This window comes from Frieseomelitta varia, unplaced genomic scaffold (genome assembly GCF_011392965.1).
Source record: "Frieseomelitta varia isolate USP_RPSP 00005682 unplaced genomic scaffold, Fvar_1.2 scaffold_835, whole genome shotgun sequence".
Classification (NCBI taxonomy): domain Eukaryota; kingdom Metazoa; phylum Arthropoda; class Insecta; order Hymenoptera; family Apidae; genus Frieseomelitta; species Frieseomelitta varia.
Genome location: NW_025110629.1, coordinates 24,554 through 40,621, shown reverse-complemented (window position 1 = coordinate 40,621; position 16,068 = coordinate 24,554). Strand labels below are relative to the sequence as shown.

Below are 16,068 nucleotides of genomic sequence, written 5' to 3'. Positions count from 1 at the left end.
TCTCGTGTAATATTCGTTACAATCGTTCTCGACAAACTTCTATGAAAGCAATCGCGATCGTAACGCAGCGTTTCACTGACAATAGCTTGGCGTTAAATCCGACGCGTAAAGCTGGAGGATTTTAATTATCGTCGAGAGAAGGCGAGAATCATCAAACAAACGCCCACGTTCGTCCGTCGTTCTTTAATTTTCGCGTTTGAACGCAAACGAATCTCAATCTCACTCCAAATATTGTCATAAACGATAAAAAGACGAGAATCCAAAAAATCTCTTTCCTTAGAAGGTTACTCACTAGTAAATGTAAGCCTAGCAAGAAAAATCGAAAAGTCGAACACGAGTCATCCGACGTGAATGTAATTAACGCGAGAAATTAATACGATAAATGTATATTAATGCGATAAATGATTATATGCAAGAAATGAATTGTATGAATATTAGAAATTAGACGAAAAATACACTAAAGAATTAGACTAAAGAATTATTACAGATTAAAGAAATTAGAACAAAGTTAGGTTGAAAAATCACGCCTGAAGTCCACGTTATTTACATTACTTATAATGTAATTCTGGTACGAATGTATTAATATGAAAGAAAAGAAAAAATTTACAACAAAAAATGTACAATTGCAGTTTTTTTGTCTTCTGTGATCGCGAGCTTGCAACGTAAATGAGACTGCGTTTTAATCTTGAGTACCAATTCGACCAGATTACAATCGTTTTCTGTCTCGCCTTTATCCGTATAAAGGCATCGCGATTAAACGTCCGGCCGCGTAACGTCGAACATTAAAATTTCAATGTGATTGCAGTCTCGTTTAACGATATTAAATAGAAATTCCACGGACCAGCTGCTGCTTAACGATCGTAACGCTCGACCAACACAAAGGCCTTCTTTCCTATTCTTTTAAACTACCGTGATGGCGGCCATGGAGCCGCGATAGAATCGAACCCATTCTCCTCTTTATCAAAAAGCCTCCTTGTAACGTAATTATAATTACCGCGATACACACGTTCGATAGTTCGACGCATGTTATCCCAGTGACGTTATTCTGGAAAAAAGAATACTGCAGTAATCTGTGTATTAAAACCTGTATTAACTATCTGTGTCTATTCCTTTTTGTGTGCTCCAATGTTTAAGTAGTAAAAATATTAGCAGTAAAATGTCTAACATTATACCTAACATTATGCTATTAGAAAATGATACGTTCAATCATGATGCCTTTATATGATTAAATATATTAATATTAAAATATTAGATATAATATTATATTATTATCATTAACTATTATTTCTCACGCAAGAGAATCCCAATGAACCATGCCTTTCCTCGTATAAAGGAACTTCCTATGAAACTCAAGTATACAACCGATTGCGAAAGTTTACCCTGCTTGCAAAATTTAAACGACAAAGTCAATCAAGGATATGCATTTGAATTTTCTTTATTGCGGGCAAGTCCTTTCGATCGAGCACGTCTCAGAACTATATGAAAGGCTTTCGAGAGTAGAAAAGTTATTGTAAAAAGGAATTTCAAGTTTTCATCATATTCATGAGAGAGAAACGAACAAAAAAATTCTTCTTTGGTTGAAAAATGAAAAATTAATCTCGTATTTTCACTATTTGTGTTGCTTACTACTATTATGACTACTAATACTATCTTTAAATATCTCACGAATGCGTGAAAATCCATGTTTAACTAAAAATATTGTATTGTGAAACTCAGAAATATATATATATATATTTAGTAATCGAACGATAGCGATACTTCGCAAAGAGACGTTGGAAAACTCCACGTTGGAAAACATGGTCCCGTGAAAAATTTTGTAGTACGGTCGTGTACTGCTTTAGAGGACTGTCAGAAACATTATCGGGCTGATGTACGAAGGTATTGTCGGGTTTAGCGAGCAAGTTACGAGATCGCGATGCGGTATTACTGTGCTTTGCGAGACTCTGTCGAAGCTACAGCAACAATAATAAATAAATAGCGCGGAAGAAATTGGGAACTACGGAGAGATGTTCGATCGAGGATTAGCGGCTGGATCGACGCCGATACTATTAACAAACAATTTGATACCAAAATACTGAATGGGACGTGTCGATACGAAGTAAATTTTCGCAAGGTTATATGAATTTGTTTGTCAGGGGACAAACAGTTTATATAATTCCTCTGCTAACGATTTTCCGTTCGTATGAAGGCAAGAGGTCATTCAATCGAGTATTAAATGAAATTTCAAAACAAATGAATTTCGTATAAATGGATTTCTATCGCATCGAAATTTCATAAAAATGTAAAAGTTCATGGAATGTATGTTATACACAAAAATATTGTTGTTCGCGGATTATTTCAATGAATATATCATATTGTAATATTTGAGGTATATGTATGTATTTAATTTAATATATTATTTGAAATATATTTTATTTTATCAAATTTTATTTCAAATAAATATAATAAAACGAAAAATATTCATGTATGAAATATCATATGATAAATATTTCATTTGATAGCCGAGTAATGAAATAATTTGCAAAACAAAACCATATACTTGTTCAAATGAACGATTAAATAATAAATAAAATAATCATTCAATTATTCGAATCATTTAAAAAATCATTTATTAATTCACTGATCAATTATTGAAATAATCGTTTTTCAAATACGTTATTCAAACAATGGCCAGACCAATAAGAATTAATCGCAGACTTTTCATGAATTTCGCGGTGATATATCGTTCAACCTGTCCGTATCGACGATCCAATAATTAAATGTTCACCTGGTATTCAATCAAGAAACGGAAAACACTCTCGTTCTTGCTTCGAGAATGACGCCCTGCAATTTGCTCTCGCAACTTCAGGCAAGTATTTTTACAACGACGTTCCATGCTGTTTTCGTTTCATTTCTCGCAGCCTCGCGAGAATTACCTACGAGCAAACCGCGTAATGACCCGTGTTAGTGTTCGTTTCGCGGGTACCACGTGCACGCATGCAGACTGAAATTACCGAGCCGAAACGGACTATGCTCGCACGTGACACGTTGAAGTTGATTTTACGACTTGCTACGTTCGAAATAACGTGTAAACTCGATTCTTTGATGTGGCTGTTGTAACTACTGCGCTTCCGAAACGGAACCAAGGGGGCCTTGTTGCTAGATTGTTCGCAGCGACTTCATTGTTATTTTTCACATGAGCTGACGTCTCAGTGACGAGTTAATTTTGCTTTTACAATTAAAAGATAACTGAAACTTTCGTGCAATTTTATAGCTTTACAAATAAACGGGAAGTAGCTTGTAACGACGTTTATGAATAACTGAAGAATAACTTGAAATGAAGTTTAAACAGAAACTAGATTTCGAACTTTTTTATTGAGGGATGCGTTGAACATCATTTTTTTTACTAAAGAATGGAATGAATTAAAATTTACTCTAGATATTTCAAGGATTTTTGAATCATATGAAGGATCATCAATGAAGAAAAGTGTCAATTAAAACTGACTTGGGAAATGTTAATAATTTCCGAGTTATAAAAAATAAAAATTTCTTTCTTCTTTTTAATGTTCGTCTTTTTCAGAAGAAGAACAATTTGCGAAGGGAATAATTTAAGAGTAGTTCAAGAACTTTAACTCGAGAAGAATAATTTAAGAACATCATAAAAATTCATCGTAAAAAGTTTCAAGAATTCCCGAGTTCGTGAAAATAGTTCCGTTCTCGGTTGAAATTTCATTCCCAGCGAGATATGCTCAAAAGGAGAATAAATTCGAGGTTTAGAGGCATCGTACTTTCAAATTTATCAAATTCTACGCGGTAATAAAACTCTGGTCGTAATTCAAAAGGTATGCTGATTGGAAGGCAAACGTAGGACAATCAGTGCGACTATTCGCCTTTCCTTCGAGATACACTTAGCTTATTGAAGGGCAACGTTTCTCAAAGACGATTCGCTACTTTCGTTGTCACTTCCATTCTTCGACGTACTGCTTGTGAAGACCTTACGATACAGTTACGCGCTAATTTCTGTTATTTATACTTTTACATATTACCATACTTTACACAAGTTGATAAATAGAGATAATTGATACACATTTGCAATTTTCTTCTCTATTTCTTTAAACAATTGACGATTATAACGTTGATTCATTTGTTGCTCGACTTCATTGCACTCTTCTTCTTTTTATAAATTATAATGGTTGAGATGGATATATTCATTTATGTCTCGAAGATTCGATCAAGTCGAGCAATAATCACGATCTTACGAAGTACAGCGGTCATCATTAGATTAAACAGTGTTGGGTAAGATAGTATTTGAAATAAAGAATATTTACAGAGATTATTTTCCACACAGTCTTACATTGGTTAATTTAAAATAGTCTTTTAAAATCATCTGTTTTTGTATCGATTGAAATATTTATTTGACTTTAGAAGTACTGACCATTGAGTTACGATCACTCTCAATTTTTAACGTCTTATATATGTCTTTATTTAAAAGATTTAAATATAATTTAATAGTCAATTTTATTAACTATCAAAGTATATAATATATTGGATAATAAATTCAATAAAAACTGTAATATAACTCACCGTATGTTTAGATATAATATAATAATTATAAATTTTTATAAGTAACCTATTAAAAATCAAAGTTATATTAACTCAACATTCATTTGCAACTCTTTTTAATCAAATTTTAATTTTTTAATATTGAAACTATCAAAGAAACAGGATTTATCACTTCTTCGGAGAAAAATATGTGAATAATTGTTCTTTTGCAATCCTTTTATTTTTCAAATTGTTTCAAAATAATATTTGAAATAATCAATCCACAGTTTAATCAATTAATTTTCGTAAATTCCTATTCGTACGTATTTCAAATAAATATTTTCACTGTATCTGTATGCATCACTGTCAAATGAAAGAAATTTTCAAACACTATCTTATTCCAACAAAAGTATATCAATTATTATTTCCAATACTTTCTACTTGAAACATGCCCAACACTGACAGTCAAACGATGTTTCATTCATATTCTCTGTGCGTATATAAGAATTTTTCAAATAAACTCAACCTGTAACAATATTTCAAACTCGATAAAGCAGATTCTCCGTAATCACACAACATTAAAACGTCATCAAACGTTCACTATTAATTTCCATGCACGATTCATCTCCGAGTTTTAATATCTCAAATAATTGAATTTTATAACCTATTACACTGAAGTTTCACTAAAAGTAAATCAGTCCAAGATGCACCAATAAATCGCCGAAATACGGTTCAATTTCTCGCGAGTCACCATTTTGAGAATCTTCGTATTAATTCTCGTCTTTTTTACACAACGTCACGAGCGAAAAATCGAAATAACGGAATGAGATATCGTGCAGACAAGAAAGAATAAAGAAGACTGTTTCAATTCCAGAGGAGTTTATTGTTCTTTTTTCCCTCTTTGATCGATCTTTCTTAGTCACGGATCGAATAGACTCCTTCGCGAAGATCGTGGAAGGATTATCGTTAATAAGATACGTTCCTTTGTGCAGCAGTCTTTATTACGGAGACGTGTTGTCCAAGTAGTTTGTCTTTGGCACGGCAATTATCCGCTTCTCCTTCATTGAAATCATCGATGTTAATTATAAGAATTTCACTTCGTTTTTCTTTTCGTTGAATTTCCAAGTCGTTCAATTATATTTCACGCAATGTTTCAAGCGACAGCATTCTGTGTGCAGAAGTAGAACGATTTTATTTCATTTTCGTTTCGTTGAATTCATGTGTCAATACTGTTTAATTAAATGGCATACGATTTTTGAAACGTGATAGGATTTTATACACGGATAAAGGAATTTATTTCTTTAGTTATATATTAGTCGATCAAATTTCACACGTAATAATTTTTCAAGTAATAACATTTCACATAGAAATGAATAATTTTATTTCGTTCTCGCGTAGGTTTTATATATCAGTATTATTCAGTTAAACTTCACACGAGCTTTTAAGTGATAATATTCTATGTAAAAAAACAAGTAAAAAGTATTACTTTGTTCTCTTTTCGTTGAATTCATTTACCAATGTTATTTAATCAATTTATTCATGATCATTCGACAATACTCTGCACAAAGATAAAAGAATTTTGCTTTATTCGATTTATATACCAATGTTGTTTAATTAAACTTTACGAGAGAATTGAAGTGAGTATCGTATACAGGAATTTAAAAAAAACATTACTTCGTTTTCATTTCGTTGAATTCACTTAGCAGTATTGTAACATTTAAACAAATTTCATACGATCTTCCAAGTAATGGTACTCTGTGCAGAAATGAAAGACGTTACTTCTTCTGTCAAATCTAATTTATACACCAATGTTATTTAATTAAACCTCACACGAACTTCTAAGCGATCTTCTAATACGGTGTTCTGTACAGAAATAACACGACACTTCTACCCAGAGGGAGTTCTATTCTTCTTTCCGCATATAGTCAACGTATGTCGACTATTTTCTCGGTTATCGTTTCGCGCAGAGTTAAGTAAGCGGAATGGCTGCGTTCTCGATACGCTCTCAAAGACCAACGACATCTGCGTCACTGGCCAAGCGACGTTTGATTTCGTTTCACAACCGATTACCAGCAATGTTTCACTCTTCCTGCGAACAATGTTCAAAATCAATCGCTAGAACGAAAGAAGTGGACCAGGCAAACACAGGGGAACATTTATAGTTGAGTTGATACTCGTAACGCGACTCTGGACCAAAGTTGCTTGCCCCTCTTTGGTACCACGATCACGAGGGAAAGTAGCAAAAATCGTTCCTCAACGATTATAATACCATCGAAAACATTCTTTCCATTAATATCGATCTTCTCCGTTCTCTTCTCGCACCGGGCGAAAGAAGAGAAAAAGAGCAAGAGACCCATTGTTTTCAATCGTGATCTTTGTTCCCTTCTCGCACCATTGATGGTAGGTTAAAAAATGATCCTAGGCTCATTGGTCACCAGGTGAAAGAAAAGAGAAAAAGCAAAAGGCCGTTCTTAGCCCTTGAGAGGTCGTTTCCATTTTGTTCACAATCTTTTGTTATCTTCGTTCTCTCGACGCATATCGTATCTCTTACACCTGCGTCAACAACGTCAACTGCGTTCCATTCTTCATCGCGTCTTTCTCCCTCTGCACCTGATCTTTCGAATCGTTGCCAATGGTAATGTTCGATCGTGACGTCATGGTCACGGTGGTCGTGGAAGTTTTGCTGATCAGCAGCCCTCTCTCCGCGTCCTCGTCTTCCAGTTCCAACCTCGACTGGCCGGACACGGCCAATCGATTCGACTGTAGCCTCTCGGCGTTCGCCTTGTTTCTTCGCGGGAACACGCTGTTCTCGATGTGCAGCGTGGCGTTCACGTCCTTTCCAGCGGCGCAGGTGCACGCCTTCAGGAAGCTCTTCTTGAAGTTGTCGCTGAGAAACGCGTAGAGAATCGGGTTCATCGCACTGTTGCTGTAACTGAGGAAACCGGCGAGCAGGAAGCTGGTGATGGTGATCTTGCTCTGGCATTGCTTCGGCGGTGTGTAGATCAACGCGACCTGCATCAGCCAGTAGGGCAGCCAGCACAATACGTACACGGTTATCACGGTCAACACCAGTTTTGTCACCTTGCGGTGAGATCGTTTCTTTTCCTTCGATTTGTTCTTCGGGCCGACGGTCTGCAGTTTCCTTATCACCAGGAAGTAGAAGATCAGTATGAGGGTGAGCGGTATGGCAAAGCCCAGGATGAACGTGTACAGGGTGAAGGTGGTGTGACCCCCGCGATCGTTCGGCCAGTAGATGTTGCAGTTGATCCCCTTCTCGGACTCCATCGCGTTCGCGTACAGAATGATCGGGATCATGAAGAGGGCACTGGCGGCCCATGCGGTCAGAGAGACCACCTTCGAGATCAACGGCGTGCGGATCTTCGGCGAGGAGATCGGGTGACAGACGGCGATGTAACGATCGGCGCTCATTATGAAAAGGAAGATGCTGCTGGTGAACTGGTTGATGCTGGTCGTCGTCATGTACGCTTTGCACATGATCTTGCCGAATATCCAGCTACGCAGGCTCATCGTTGTCACCAAGAAGGGTATACCTATTAGGAAACACTCGTCGGCTATAGCCAGGTTCACGATGTACATGTTAGTCACCGTTTGCATCTTCGAGAATCGCAGAACCACGTAGATCACCAGCGTGTTCCCGAGGAGACCGACGATGCAGACGATGGAATAGAGGATCTGATTGACCAGCGAGATGATCGGCAGATCGGCCTCGCAATTCTGGATCATCGAGTCCCCCTTGCGATCGTAGTCGATCGCGCTCGTGGTTGTCTCGTAGTTTATTATCGTCGTGTTCATTTTGCCTTGGATTCCTTTAGTTCAACGAGCAATCTCTGTCCTTTCTTCCTTTCTTCTCGCTCGTAGATCTCTTCTTTCTCCTTTAAGAATCTCCTTTGCGGAGATTTTTCACGCGACAAATGGATGATTGGTTCGAGAGATTCAACCGCGATCACTCGTCACGAAGCGAGATTATCCGGACAGCTTGTCTTTCTCTCTCTCTCTCTCTCTCTCTCTCTCTCTCTCTCTCTTCCTTTCGCTTTTTTGTTTCAAACACAAACTGTCGGATGCCTTTTGGGAGTTAAATGCGTGTTCTTCGTATTCTATCGAGGATTGGAGGATAGAAGGAGGACAGTTTCGTCGACGGCGACGATACGAGGAACGAGGCCAACGTCATTCCGTCAGTCGAGGAACGATCGCGCTTCCGGGCACGCGATAACCCGGAAACCACCGCCAAACGTTCGCTTTTGCCTGTTTCCTTCCAGAGGGAATCTGAAACAAAAGAGAAGACAAGTTTTTAAGATTTCGTTGATTTCACGTTCTAAAGGTAAATTGACAATTTTCCCTTGAATGGGTGGATCTGGGATTTTTTATATGGCTCAAGGGACATATGAGCCTGTTGAAATAATGTAATTTTATCAACACAATAATAAAGGAGAAAAATATTTAGTTAATCTAGACTATTAAGGCCCAGAGGAGAATTTATCGTAATGTTAAGAATATTTAAATTTCTTTCAGTTGTAAACCATGGCTAGAAGAAATAACGACGTTATAAAAAGATATCCTGGAATTCTGTTTCCAATAATTACAATATTAAAAAGTATATTCGACAGTGGACACGGTGATTGAAAAAATATTGCAAATGAAACGTTGCGTTCGTGCAACGTCCAATAAGTTAATCTTCTATGGACTCTTTTTATATACAAACTCGTGCAATATGCAGATACATTCCTAGTGCAGCACTCTTTTCTAACTACGATATTTAACGGACAGAACATATTTCTGTTTAACTTCAATCTTTTTACATTTACTGACAAAAAATCTGAAATTGCGTAAGATTTTGCAATCTCTCCGCGATACGCTTTGAACAAGATACGCAGCATGTTTTCTTTAAATCGAAAGTTGAGATATTCCGTCCAACGATTCGATTGCAGTGATGTTGTAACAAATAGATAAATTGTAAACAAATAGATAAATAAAATGTTACAGGATGTTTTTTTTTATTACAATATTATTTTCTGTCACACGAAATAAATCAAGACACGATACTTCACTCCACAAAGCGTCATACGAACGATATTGTATTGCGAGATATCTCGTCTAAAGCGTCGCATGAATAACATTGAATTGTAAAATATTTTATTAAAAGTGTCATGTGAATGGCATTGTGTTGTAGGGTATCTCGTACAAAGCGAATCATAAACGACATTTCGTGACGAGATATTTCTTTTATACGCGTGAAGGGCTTAATCCTTTGTTGTCCAGAATATAAAAATCAGAAAATATAACTTCAATTTTCCTGTTACATATCCTCAATATTAATAATAGTAATATTTGAAACATTTGCATACTTATATTGTCGTATATTTTCTTACGAAGCATTTTTGATAGAATTCAATTTCACGGATTCTTCGAAATCTGAAAGGTTCTACCTTGTATTAGAATGCAATGAAACTACGCCAAAAGAAATCGTAGATCAATTTCCGGGAGGTCATTGTAAAGGGGAGATCTTCATCCACAAAATCATAATAAAACGAATATGAGAGTCGCTTGGTAAAATTTTGAAAGACATTAAAGCAGAGATGTTGAAGCAGAGACTCCGCTCTTTAAAATATTAAAATTTTAAAATCATTTAAAGCAGAATGTTCTACAATCTTTTTACGCAAAATTATAAGAGTATAAAAATCAATATTTTTACAATACAACGTTTCGACTGTGATTTTATATCTTTGCATCTTATTTGTATTTTATAATTTTCTATAAATACAATAAAAATCCGCACGTATTTCTGTGTACGTACATACATCTACATATCTGTGATATATCTATATATACAGACATGAGTTAATATGTATGTTTCTACATATAATCTCTCGCATTGTTTGTCAAATCCATATTTAAATTAAACTCCACTAGTTAGCTTCAAATTGCTCACATTATTCCCCAGTAAGCACGCGAATATCCTTCGAATTCGAATATCCTTCGTAATTAATTAATTAATCATACGTCTGCATGGTAATATGCAGACGCTCGTGCACCGCATTGTAAACAGGTTTTGTTAACGGGTTTTGTTATTCCGTGTAACGATCTCTCTACAATCAAAATTTCGAAAGCTTTTCGCATCGTGTCTGCTACACAATTAGCAAAGGGATATCAAATTGAATAAATACACGCATATATGTAAATTGAGACACCGAAAACAGCACAGTACACTGATTAATTCTTTGCCAATTAAATAGAAACAGACAGCAATATCGTGTTTTACCTAAGATTGCCAAGCAATGTAATTGTTGATTCAATTGCTGAAATATATTATTACTGGACGTACTTAGACACTTTGAAGCATTTGAACCTAGAATATATATTTATATATTCCTGATATATATCGTCGAAAATCGAGAATCTCATTGACAAGTTCGAACTAAGAACAGAAGGTTGGAGACGTCAGGTAGATCCATGTTGACTCGTGACTTGAGAATTCAACCGCAAGCTTTCCGCCGCGTTCGCAAGCTGAACAATTGGCTCTAGAAACTCGGGAACTCGACAATAAACTACACCAGGTGTTGCCTGTGGTTCCCGCCGATTATTTACGGGCAAAGAACAATTCCCTACGGAGCGAAAAGGGACACGAGTCCCTTTGGAGAACGTGTTCTGTTTTCTCGAACAGTGGCATTTTCGCACTTTCCTTTGGCCAATTCTTCTGCTGGTCCTCGAAACTTCGGTGCTTCGAAAATGGTCACGAGCCTAGAGAGTAATCAACCATGAAAGGTTTTTGCTCGAGAAATAAAGAAACTGACGAGAGTTGCTTTCGAAAAACTGAGAAGTCACAGGATAACTTGCAAATGGCGTAAAGAAAAACTTTGATTCAGACTTCGCCTTTTTTTTCGAGGAAAAGAAATTTAATTTGTAGATTTACCACCGATTGTAGAAAATGTACATTTGACAAATTTCTGATATTTAAAATAGAAAAAGAAGGGTTTTGAATATTTTCTGGACCACGTTTTCAATTCATTTATGCATTCTTTTAAGTAAATATAAGAAACATTGTTAATATTCTATAAATAGTTTAGTTTAAATTAATCGATAAGAATAAATTGATTAAGATCCATAAACTATTCTCTAAAATTTTTAAATATTAGAAATATTTAAAGAAACTCGACACATAAATTTAGTATTATAAACCGCTTTTTGAATTTAGAAACGCGTTTAAAAGGTATAATAAAGTGAAGCAGATCCTCTCCAAGAGCCGAATCTTGTGACATATAAATTAAAAATTACAAAGTGCTCCGCTTTATTCGAAAACGCGTTTAAAGTGAGATAGATTTTTCTAAAAATATTTCTCGCTTTTTAGGAGGGAGACAAGATTTCGTTACGTGTAAATTGGAAATTTATCTCACTCGAAAACGTCGCGCATTTAACCATTAAACGACAATAGAAGTTTTAATCAATCGCATAAATTAAACTGACAATGAGTATTCTCAGAAGCTTCTTCGCGGATGAATTCATTTCTGTAATTAGGAAATTGCCCGCTCTCTACTCGAGGAGAACAAAACAGAATAGTGTAAGATTCCTTTGTAAAATTCATAAAGGAGACGTTCCATTAAGTTGACTTCTATTAAAACGTCTACTTTTTTTTTTCTGCGCCGTCCTACTGAGAGAAGTTGATTCCATGAAAGCGACACGTTCTGCGCGCAGCACGGTCCGCTACTTTGCATAAGCTCGCATCTGCAACCGTAACGAACGGAAACAATGAGAGCCTCGATTCATATTCGCCGCCATAAATACGCTGCAGCGTCTCTGCATCACATCTCCACGCCCTTTTTCGCGAATTTTATCAACCACTTCTCCGCTGAACAACGACGAGTCGTCATTCGAACGCGTTTGCTCGAGAACCAATTCAAAGCTGCTCTCTTTTCTTCTTTTCCTCCTTTTAAGATCTTTCTTCTTTCTTTCGTTTTCGTCTTATTTAAACGTATGCAAGATCGTGGATGTAATTCGTAAATTTGTGCCTTGTTGGTTAAGATCCAAAGTAGAAACTGAAGTTTATTAGAACGTAAGCATCAAGAAATGTATCAAATTCCAAGCTGTTGCAAGTTGTTCAGAGTTATTAGACTGGAAATATCGTGATTTGGAAAGCGATTGAAGTTAAGAACACTTCGACTTCTACAGAAATACATTATAATTTGATAACGATCTCGAATAAGTTGCATGTTGCATTTGATCGAAACACTATTACTATGTTACATATTCGTCGAAATTGAGTTAACGTTTATGCATGATTCTACAGTTTGTGAAGTTTTAGTGCACGTAGGTTGCAAATATGTCAGATATCGATGTAAAATAGAAGAGGTTTAACTGCGGTGTTTTGGAATGCAGTAAATTCAAATTCGATACAAATAATTACTATAATACGCAGCATAATAAACAATATGTAACAAATATGAATATGAATACAAATATGAACGCAATGATATACATATAACAAATAAACATACAATATTCATAATAAAAGTTACATATAAATATAATATAAAATGAAAATAATGTATATAGTAATAACTACAGGATATTGTCGTTCAATTTGCTTGAAAATATTTTACGATCGCCAATATTCCAAATCAAAAACACAAACTCCTTGTTCCGTTTATTTTCGTCGAGTAAATTAAACGGATCTCGTTTGAAATCCGCGATGGTTCCTCGAAAGATCGTCATTATCGGTTGCAGCGCGAGTATTATTATTAGAAAAGCTTGCGTTATTCATAAAAGAGAAATGAACTTCGTTCCCGTTTGACTCGCTTCGCGTGTACGCCAGTTTCATTAAGCGCGAATCATTATCGGTATCCAATGGAAAAGGTTATCCGTGCTTTTATCGCGGCCACTGCACTGAAACATTGTTCGCCAGCCGCTTTTTCGACCAAAAGTCCATTGGAACTCGCTAACCGAACGACGAGATAATCGCCAAGATTTATAGAACACACTTTGAACCAATCGACACTGACTTGCTTCTTATTAAAGCTTCTATCTGTCAATCTTTGGTTTATTCGTATGATAAATATTGCGTTGGTTGAATATCACGAGTCACGCTATATTGCATGATTCTTTAGAACAACAAAATACAATGTTCGTGCTGATTTATTAAGACACACCTGATTATTATTAAGATAAACCTAACGAATTTTATTTAGTATATTAGCGAACTATACTGCTTACTAACTATTAAGGGAACAGATTCCTTCTATTTGAACAGAGTGTTACTGTCAGACTATCGGAGAGTGCTCAGGAAACGATCTATATCGATTGGAGGTCAAACGATTTCTTCCCGGTAAGCAAACTATATCTTACCGATGTCAGACCAGTACTCTCTCATCTTCAATCAAATCAATTGCACTATTTTGAAGTACAATTGAAACATTAAGACAGATGTCATCAACTCTCCTGAACAAAAATCTAAGAAATTTAAATATTATAAATACTTTTCTACCAATTGCACGTTTGTATACTGTAAATACATTCCTCTTTTTTCGACAATTTCATAATAATTGACAGCGAGAATCCACCGATAGAAAAAGGAAAATATTTCGTCGAAATGTTTTAGATCTTCTTACGAGCGCGAATGCGGTCAGTTATTAGATGATCAAAGATACGAGCGTTAAAGCAAAGTTGAATCGGCACGTTCAGTTTGGCAGATTGATTATCGCAGATTTATAAACATTTATTAGCGCCTCGTGCGAACGAAAGCAGAGGAAATGGTGATATAACGGAACACTTAGGTAACGAATGCCATGAGAAAATTCGCTCCGCAGGCTAATGAGCCTCGATCGATCGCCATTATCGAGCCATCCTTCCCTTAGCCCGGCAATTACCCGCGAAACGATCGTCTTAACGTTTCAGCAATTTGCTTTCCCGCCCCTCTTTACACTCGCCAATTTATTTCCGCATTGTACACCAGCTTGAGCAAACGAAGATTAAGCGCGGAAATGAATGCTTTAGCGAACGAATGATTTTGATCAAACGTTCTTAGCTATCGTTATTTCAAGAAACTTCTTACACGGATTTTTATCCTGATTTTTCTGAATGAAATCTAGACTCTAAATGCGAAAATATTTAAATACTCACGGTAGAAGAAACTTTTATGTAACTATCATAAAATTTAAAAATTAAAAGTTAAATTGAAATTTAAAAATGATGCAAGATATTTATTCTAAATATATATTCATTAAATATTAATATAATAGTTTAATACAATAGTTTAAATACTCTTGTAATATATATTTGTCAGGTTTGACAAAAATATTATAGAAATATTAAAATATTTTATCTACATATAATACAATATATTATTACATAATAAACATATTAATAAAAAGTTCTTATCGACGTTGGAATATTTTCATGAATATCTGTATGCGTCGTCGATTTGGAAAAAAGTGGTAAAATTAAAGTGTTCCCAATTTTTAGATATCTATAGAAATTGTAAAATGAAATATTTTATTGAGACAAGGAATATTATAGTCACATTGGTCTCTGAAACTGTAGTACAATCAACTCATAGAGGGCGATTCTACGTACAAAACGAAAAGAATGAAATTCTTTTTCATTTGAAATTTCGTTATCGAGAAACTCGCGTTTGTAAATTTGTCAAATATATTTAAATCTAGCAAATTTTTTGACTGGACAAGAGAAAATAATTGAGATGAGATTTCCTGTGGGCAAAAATAAAATTTGTTGAAACTTGAAATTGAAAACTGATGAAACACACGTGTGCTAAATTGGTTCAAATTTTATTTCTCAAAAATTTTATTCTACGCTTTTCACTTATTTCTGTACGTAGAATATTCTTATCTAAATTCAACTTTCTTTGAAACAAAGTTTTAAACAAGAAAATACTGTTCTTCCTTTTTCAATTCTTCCTTTTTCAATTATTTTTACACGGTCGATTGTATATACCACAATTTCAGGAGAAGTAAAAAATAAATAAAAAATAAAGTCTGTAAAATAATGTGCAAAAATTACTTTATCTTTCTCCTTTAAGTGAGCAATAAATAAATAATACTTTATCAAAACATTACAAAACTCCGAGAGCTATTACTTACTCTACGTTTAATAGCGAAGTAATTAAATATTCTTAGAAGTCAGTCTCTTAGTTGTCTACTACACGAAGCCATTAATCAGAGAGTGAAATTTCCAGCGCTTGTTTCGTCCATAATACGAAGGAGCAGTTCATATTAGTATCGACGGAATATTGTTACCACATTTTCCCGCAATATCCTGAACAACCATTAAACTAACTTTCTGGATAAACTATCAATGCGTCTACTTGGCAAAAATCCAGCTCTCCAGAGCAACACGTGAAATTTCCGTATTAAAGCTCGAATTTTAAGCAAACTACTCTTTAAGCGATACTTCTCTCGGTTATTACGATTCTCCGTGTAATTCTCCTTTCACGCTGGAGAATATTTTCTCGATAAGAACATGGTGAAACGTTTCGTTACGTACACATCGTTACGTATGTATTATTACACGGCTCGTTTTTCT

The 16,068-nt window shown here is 35.3% G+C and overlaps 1 protein-coding gene across 1 annotated transcript; it reads right to left on the bottom strand.

The window, feature by feature from the left end:
- Positions 1 to 6,553: 6,553 nt before the first annotated feature.
- On the bottom strand, positions 6,554 to 8,532 carry LOC122536459 (somatostatin receptor type 2-like). The gene has a single exon (XM_043668841.1). It carries the CDS (start codon positions 8,332 to 8,334, stop codon positions 7,069 to 7,071), a length of 1,266 nt encoding a protein of 421 aa, XP_043524776.1. The 5' UTR covers positions 8,335 to 8,532; the 3' UTR covers positions 6,554 to 7,068.
- Between the last annotated feature and the right edge of the window lie 7,536 nt (positions 8,533 to 16,068).